The sequence below is a fragment of the Strix aluco genome, chromosome 3, assembly GCF_031877795.1.
Source record: "Strix aluco isolate bStrAlu1 chromosome 3, bStrAlu1.hap1, whole genome shotgun sequence".
NCBI lineage: Eukaryota > Metazoa > Chordata > Aves > Strigiformes > Strigidae > Strix > Strix aluco.
In genome coordinates, this window is record NC_133933.1 from 67,224,003 (window position 1) to 67,232,415 (window position 8,413).

General features: G+C 44.8%; 1 protein-coding gene across 1 annotated transcript in view; it reads left to right on the forward strand.

The window, feature by feature from the left end:
- Positions 1–6,803, forward strand: part of OLIG3 (oligodendrocyte transcription factor 3) — a 70,202-nt gene extending 63,399 nt beyond the window's left edge. The window contains exon 2 of the mRNA XM_074820542.1: positions 6,592–6,803. Within this exon, the coding sequence (XP_074676643.1) occupies positions 6,592–6,803 (212 nt within the window). The remainder of the gene's footprint in view (positions 1–6,591) is intronic.
- Positions 6,804–8,413: the final 1,610 nt, after the last annotated feature.

Below are 8,413 nucleotides of genomic sequence, written 5' to 3' on the forward strand. Positions count from 1 at the left end.
TGAAAAGAAAAGAAAAGAAAAGAAAAGAAAAGAAAAGAAAAGAAAAGAAAAGAAAAGAAAAGAAAAGAAAAGAAAAGAAAAGAAAAGAAAAGAAAAGAAAAGAAAAGAAAAGAAAAGAAAAGAAAAGAAAAGAAAAGAAAAGAAAAGAAAAGAAAAGAAAAGAAAAGAAAAGAAAAGAAGGAAGGAAAGAAAGGAAAGGAAGGAAGGAAGGAAGGAAGGAAGGAAGGAAGGAAGGAAGGAAGGAAGGAAGGAAGGAAGGAAGGAAGGAAGGTCACATGAAACAAGAAAATAGAGTTGCTTAGGTTGGAAAAGACCTTTAAGATCATTGAGTCTGCTAACCTAACACTGCCAAGTCCACCACTAAACCATGTCCCTAAGCACCACATCTACACGTCTTTTAAATACCTCCAGGGATGTTGACTTCACCACTTCCCTGGGCAGCCGGTTCCAATGCTTGACAATCTGGAGAAGAAATTTTTCCTGATATCCAATCTAAACCTCCCCTGGTGCAACTTGAGGCCATTTGGTCTTGTCCTATCATTTGTTACTTGAGAGAAGAGACCGACACCCACCTCGCGACAATCTCCTTTCTGGTAGTTGTAGAGAGCAATAAGGTTTCCCCTGAGGTTCCTTTTCTCCAGGCTAAACAACCCCAATTCCCTCAGCTGCTCCTCACAAGACTTGCTCTCTAGACACTTCATCAGATTTGTTACTCTTTTTTGGACATGCTCCAGCAACTCAATGTCTTTCTTGTAGTGGGAGGCCCAAAACTGAACACAGTGCCAAGTACAGGGGCACAATCGCTTCCCTAGTCCTGCTGGCCACGGTATTTCTGATACAAGCCAGGATGCTATTGGCCTTCTTGGCCACCTGGGCACACTGCCAGCTCATATTCAGTCAACCAACACCCCCACGTTCTTTCCTGCCTGGAAGCTTTCCAGCCACTCTTCCCCAGTCTGTAGCGTTGCATGGGATGGTTGTGACCAAAGTGCAGGACCCGGCACTGAGCCTTGCTGAACCTCATACAGGTGGCCTGGGCCCATCTGCCTATCCAGATCCGTCTGAAGAGCCTTTCTATCCTCAAGCAGATAACACTCCTGCCCAACTTGGCATTTGCAAACTTACAGAGGATGTACTCGATCCCCTTGTCCAGATCATTGATAAAGATGTTAAGCAGAACTGGCTGCAATACTGAGCCTTAGGGAACAACACTTGTGACTGGGAAGCGAGCTTTCAAAAAGAGTAGATTTTTTTTATTCAGTTCTCTTTTTCTTTTCTTTCTGGAATAGGACAGGCTCGGTGCCACAATGGCTCTGCAGGTTTTCCTCTGCAGAGCCCAGCTAGCAACCGGTCCTGCTTTTAGGGAACTGTTTGACTTTCCCCCTCATGCAAATACCTGAAGAACAGCCACTTGCTTCAAGCAAAATCTGTTAGCCCCTCTCTGGTCCCGCAGCCGGCCTTTGCACTGATGGCCTTAGGACATCAGAGGTTTGCAATGAAACTAGAAAGGGAGCAAACATTACTGGGTTTCAAAGAGTCACGTGTGCCCACTTACTGCTACACTGTGCACCCTAGAAGTCTTCCCAAGGCACAGAAGCCCAGCCGAGGTCTAGATTTTCTACATATAAAGCACATGTATTTGGAGTTACAGCCATGAATTTCATAACTGATAGATCTCTGGGATTTCTACACAAAAGTGAGAATGTCAAAGTTTCCAGATGAATTTCTTTATGAATTAGGAGCCAGCCCAGACACAGACAGCCCTCCTTACTCTAACAGTTTCAGGTAGGACTGCTGCTTCTGGGTCCTGGCACACAGCCCAGTTGTAATTCTAAGTTGTGATGAAATAGTGAGAAAAGGGACCAGGATCCCAGGCGCAATACCTTGGAATAGCAGCTCAGAGTTTTCATCCTCCAAAGAGGGCTAAGTAGTCAATTTGGAACCTATGAGTTACACCCATAAGGATAGCTAGAGAAAGGCAAACACATGTCAGACTGACAGCTTTTATTGCCATTTTTACCTGCCTACTGACAGGCAGAGAGTGAGTGGCTTACTTGAAACAAACAGCCCAGAGATGGGTTTGTAGCAAACACTTGACCTCTGGCCTCTGGCCTGACATGACAGCCGACAAGACTTGATGCAATGCAACACTGCATTGCTCCCTTATATTTTGAGGCTGAAAGGAGGCAGAACTGTTGATTTCTTCCCTTCCCCCGACTCCATTTCCCTATTTCTGGTGCTTTAAGCCTCTTGTTTCTCTGCTGATCTGCCACCAGGAGAGTGAAGCTGTGGCCAAGATGAAAACTGAGCAGTAACTCTGGAGCTGGGGCTGTCCTTGTAGGTTTGTGGGCATAGCCCCCTCCCTGATAACAGCCTGAAGCATGGCAACCATGTCCCTCTTCCCTAAACCTCCAAATAATTTCCTGAATCTGAGCCTTACAAAGCAGCATTCGGCCACACATAATAAACCCTCACATTCCCCCTCCCTCCAGGGGTCCCAGGGTGATAGTACAGTGTTTCAAAACCATGTGAGGCTGCCTCTCAGTTACCTTGTACGTGCTTCAGCATTTTAGAAATCATAGGGTTTCATCGTTGTGCTGTGTTTAGCTTAGGGAGTGCAAATAAGTTCCCCGAGACGCATCGTATGGTTAGTGCGAGCCAATGAGCAGGCTCACGGAGGGCACCACTTGCCAAAAGAGCAGATGTGTCCGAAGCCTGTACCAGTTAATTTCGTGACCTACTGAAATCACTGAGAGATTTATACTGCTAATTACTGACTTTGTTTCTGGTTTAATCATCCTTTCCTTCACCTTTCTGTGAAGCTGAGAAGGGAAAAAAATGCTGATAAACATCTCATCTTCAGCAGGATATTGTTTCAAATATAAGCACATGAATTAAAAGATGCCTGTGTTTTTTTGGAAAAAAAAACATTTACAAAGAAAATATTTTAACTAAAGCTTTTAATTCAGCAGTGAGGCATATTTTTACTTTGCTTCCCGGACAGCATCCTTCATGTGGTGAAAGCAAAATGATTTTTAAATCCTTTTTCTGTCCTGGACATGAACAAATGAGCTGCAATAGACTGAAATTTCTCGTAAATGCCCAGGAAAATGAATGACAGGGATGAGATGCTGTCAAAATGTTGCAAAATACACTAAGACCCTGATTGCTCTGCAAAGTTTTACTCCCCTTTGTAAATACATTTAGTGCATAATTTCACTGAACCTGGTATGGCTACATACATACATAAAAACACAATGTGCAGGCAGTCTCAGGGAATGTGTTAACCTAATACTATTCCCTGTCTAAATGCCTTTCTGTGATTTGCTCTAGCTTTATGTGCTTCACTCCCCTGTGCACCTCTGATGCTGGGTTCCCATCTTTTCCATCAGTACTGGTGCTAGGCACACCACAAAAATATACATGTAAAAAAGGTCTGACAAGGAACCGTGGACTAAGAGAGGGAACAGAAAAACTGTGCCTTTATTTTTTGCATAGCAGATCCAGCTTTCAAACTGATTTTTTCTAAAGCCTTGGGCAAATTACTCAAACCTCTCTCTAGCCCTCAGGAAGGGCAGCAGTTCTTACAGAGCAGCTCAGCAGTCTGGTAATGCCAAGAAGCTGCCACAGCTACCACAGAACAAAGCCCCTCAGTGCTCATGTTCTTTCCTTCAGGAGAGATTTGGTTGCTGGAAAGAACATGTAGTGGGCCAAAGGCTGTATTTTGACCTTCTCGCTGCAAACACTGCAGCTCAGAGAGCAAATGAGGAAACCAAAGGCAGTGTGTCACGTCCCTTGGTGTGTTTTACTTCAGCAGCTGCATCACTTGGTGTGTTGAGTATTTTAAGGCCTTCAGGCCCTGAGGTGGCACCACTTTCTATGGGTCATGCTAAGGAAGGCAGGACTGGGACCTCCAGTTTCAGTTTCTTCTCAATGGACACCAAATACCTTGCCTCCCGCTACCAGTTCTCTTCCCGCTGACTTTCTGGGCTTGCCTTGTGCCTGGGGTTTGAGAAAGGAAGAAGTCTATAAGAAAAGTTGGGCTTAAGCACTTAAAGGCCTCTGTCGTGCCTTCCTGCATATTAAAACTGTCTCTAGCTGATGGCCTGGATGTTAATACACAAGTGGCACCAAAGTACTGAACCAGTCAGCAGACCAGGAGCAATGGAGCTGTTTACGGCTCCCACGGTCTCCTCCTGAGGCGGAGATCCCTGCAGTTAACCAAGGTGCAGAGCCCAGGCCCCCAAACCAAACCAGCGCTGCCAACATCAGCGTGCAGCGCAACTGGTTGTTTCCCCAATCCAGGAATATTTGTTGTCAGGGACTTAACTCTGTATGAAAGGAATGTTGTTTCATTTCAGAACCAGAGATTTCCGACAAGACAGAGCATGAGCTTTCTGAAAGGCAAGAGCTTTTTGTTTTTTTCTCACAAACATGCTCAGACATAGCTTTCCTTTCAGCTAATTAAGCTGTTTTAAAGCAAACTGGTCAAACAGTGACACCGTGGTGGGGAGCCTTGGAATCAATTGCATGATATAGAAGGCAGGACATTTAAAGGGTGACTTCTGCCATTGTTTCCCCTGGCTGAATCTTTTCTACTTGGTCAATGCTGCCAGAGTGACCCTATACAATTGGGAGAATTCAAAGCCACTGACCTCAAGAGATGCCATTAAGAAGGCAACTGCAGAATAAGATTTCATGGTTGGGAGCCAAATTTACCTTCTCCTTCCATGTCTTGATGCTTACAATATTTGATATGTATGTTTTCTTCCTGTCATTAGCATATTGCTAAACCAGCTAAATAAAAAGAGAAGGCAGACATAAGGCATCATTGGCAATAACTGCATCTTGGCTGTACAGGAGAGCTGCACTGTTTAAGGTGAAACCTAGAACTGCAAACAAATCATCTTACAGCATTACAGTGGTTCCTTCGGCTTCATGACAGTGAGTGATTGGTGGGAGTAAGATTCACTTTGCTAGCACAGAAGATGGACTCTGCCTAGCATATATTTTGTTAAACAGAGTATGACATCCATTGTTTTTCCAAGCTGCTGGATATAAAATCAGTGAGTTTCAACATCTGCCAAATGACCATACTGTTTCCCATGTGCAAAGAATAGACAAATTTGAAACATTCTATTAATAACCAGAAGTGCTGGCGAAAATGGGTTCCTCACTGTTTCTTTCTGAGGACGACAGGGAGGCCATTCAGTCAGGCAGTCAACACACAAAGAAACCTTGGGAAACCTGCAAACAGGGGATCTGCCACTGCAGCCCCACACAAAGCCATGCTAAACACAGCAGCCGCAGCTACAGAAAGTTTCCTGTGCCACTGGAGAGATGCTCCATCTAGCTGTTTTCAGGGCACCCTTTCCACAAAGATACCAGATGTAGTAGGTTTGCCCCTGTGTGCTCAGCACACACAGACAAAATGGAGGCGGTGCAGGACCATGCTGCAACATGTGATGAACAATCCCTACATGTTCATTTCTGCTCCTCAAGAATCTACCTGAAGCATAGCCAGCCCTCTTGGATGTACCCCGTGCCATTGCCCTCCTGCATGTACCCCTTGACTCTGCGTGGAGAGCCTGTATCCCCTTGGGCAGAAGATCTCCTGCAGGATCAGAGGGATCCAGCACCTCACCATGCCCCTGCTTGCACTGGGGCGCTGAGGCCAGGGTTGTCACAGGTCTCCCCATACAGTTATACAGGGTATCTCTGTGGACATGGGGCTGTCTTGCACCTGCATCCCATGCCATGCGTGTACATTATTTGTGAGGGTACAAGGGGAATGTCTCTTGAATGGGATCATGGTAGATAAATATCCTCAGGTTATGTTGCAGGGCAACATGACCCACATGGAAACGTCATGTGGTGGCTTGCTCCAAAGCCTATCTGTCTCTGGCACACACGGTTTCAGCTCTGGACCATGGCTGCTCCCAGACCAGCTGGGTGAAGGGGCACTTGTCTCTGCCCAGAGAGCCCTCTGTGTCAGGGCACTGCTCTGTTGAGCCAGCCTGGCCTGTTCAAAGAACAGGTCTACAACCATGGCAGCAAAAGTGTCAGAGGGTGATGGAGGCTGCTGTATTGCAGGGGGTTGATGCCCCCATGCAACCCACAGCCAGCAGCTCTCCTGGAAAGACCTCACAGCTGGCTTTAAGCTCTTGGGATGGGCAGAGGATCCTGTCCATGGGAGCGCATCAGTCCTGGGCCGCCCCTTTCCCCACACGTGCACACGTGTGTGCTGGCACACACAGGCACCCTGCCCTTCTCCCCGGCACCGAGCCCTCTTGGCCTCCTGCTTCCCTTCCTGTGATGTCGCATGTTCAACATGATGACTTGCTCTATAGAAGCCATGTGTTGTCATAATGTAACATCATTAAACAAAGTGTTTAGAGCAGTTTTCACAGAGCCAGAACATGAACAACAAAACCCGCCAATTACAGTGTCATTCTGTGTAGTTGTTAAGGTTTCAAATGTCTCCAACTTTCTCTGGTAGGCCATATTGAGCATGTCACAGCGAACATCTGAGATAACGATTTGCTAGGCAATGTGCAATTCTCGCCTTTTTTTTTTTTTTTAATATCCAAGAAGAAAGAGTTCTTTATAATAATTTGGCTCAAATGTCTACACACATTGCTCCAGCGTCTGTAGCAGCATGTGTTTCTAGGATTGTTCTGGAAGAGAAAATGCAGAAACAGCAGGGAGCAGAAGATAAACAGGCAATTCGTGACTCATTAAAACAAGCATTGGTAGCCAACATTGTGGAGTGTGTGAAGGCCCCAGATCCAACTCGCCTATAAACTTTTTTTACCAGCTGGACTTAGCATCTGTCAGAGTTTGGAAGGAGAGATAATCTGGTACAAATGATTTCAGTGTGTCGCATTTATTAACCTGCCACCTTACATAACACTGCTGATTGGGAACTGGGGGACCGGCTTGAGCAGTGACACAGCTTATTGTCCAAACGGTATGACTTCGCCATTAAAGACGCCGTCTTTCCTCCCTCTTTTTAAATTATAATGAAGACAATGGAGCAACTGCAAAAGAGATAATGAAGCGAACTTAAAAAGCAGCGCAGTTTTGAGAAACATACATGCCAAGACAATATCCTCAGCAGATATTTTTTGCTCTGCTTTTTTTTTCCCAGTCCTCACTTTACTCCACATGCTCAGAAAACTTTTTAGCCTGCTTGTCACAGGAGCTGGGATACACACCTCTGAATAAAACAAATGCCCCATCTCACTCCCCAAGCTACTGCCCGCTGAGGCGATGTTATTTACTGCCTGAACAGCTCCAGGAGTCAAAAACATCATGGATGTCATGGCAGGCTCAATACCCCACATAAAAATGAACATGATTTTTTTCAAAGCATTTTAGAGAATTTCAAATATGTTCTCCCTTTTTAATGCAGTTTCTCTCATTAAGGGCCTGATCCTTCTCTAATTAATGTAGATGGAAAAATTCCTTTTGATTCCGAAAGGGAAAAGGCTGGTTCCCGATGCTCTGCAGGAACTGCTGGCTTGGCAAGAGGAAAAAAATCCATCAAAAATAATATATACATTTATCCTAGTTTGGGGTTCATCTCTTTCCAGCTCACTGAATACTTACTAGGGACTACTTGACAGATAGAAAATCACAAACTGGTGTTTTGTTTCTTTTCCAGATCAGACGCCATGAATTTCAAATTAATAGAGATGTTTACTTGCTAATACAAAATTTAAATGTATTATCTTATAAAACATGAATATGCCATTTTCTTGTTGCAAAATACAGTGTTGCTATTTAAAAAACAAAAACTGCAGAGACTTTGGGAGGAAAAAAAAGCACTCAGGCTTAGGAATACCTCACATTTCATTTCGGTTAGCCTATTATTTGTAGTTTTGAAACTTTATTGGTCCCTGATCTAATCTTTTCTGAGTATGAAAACATTAACATATGGTTTAACACAGCACAGGGCTGGAAAGTCCATATCCCAAATGCACATTGTATGCAGGGTGACATTCACACTAAATATCATCCCACAGGGTCTGTACTCCATTTTACCTGGGATTGGAGAGCCATGAAATCTCTGGAAAAGTTGTTCATGAGTCTGAACCAAATGGCGTGCAGTGTACTGAGATACTAGCAGCGTGTGCTGCTGCCAAAGGTTGTGGCTCAAATGTCTCTCTAAGTAACATTAAAAATCTGCTGCTTCATGCCTATGAATTTCAATATTTATAGCGTTCAATAAAATGGTCCACTGTCAGAGAGAGATGTGCCACTGTGCACTCTCTGAGCAGATGGGCTGCAATATGGCACATTTACATGGACCAGCTGTGGAGTGCAGAAATGAATGCTGGTCAGAGGCAGGCTGGAGGCGCCACATCTGGAATGCAAACAGGCCCGCCTCTGCAGCCGCCGGGACATTTCC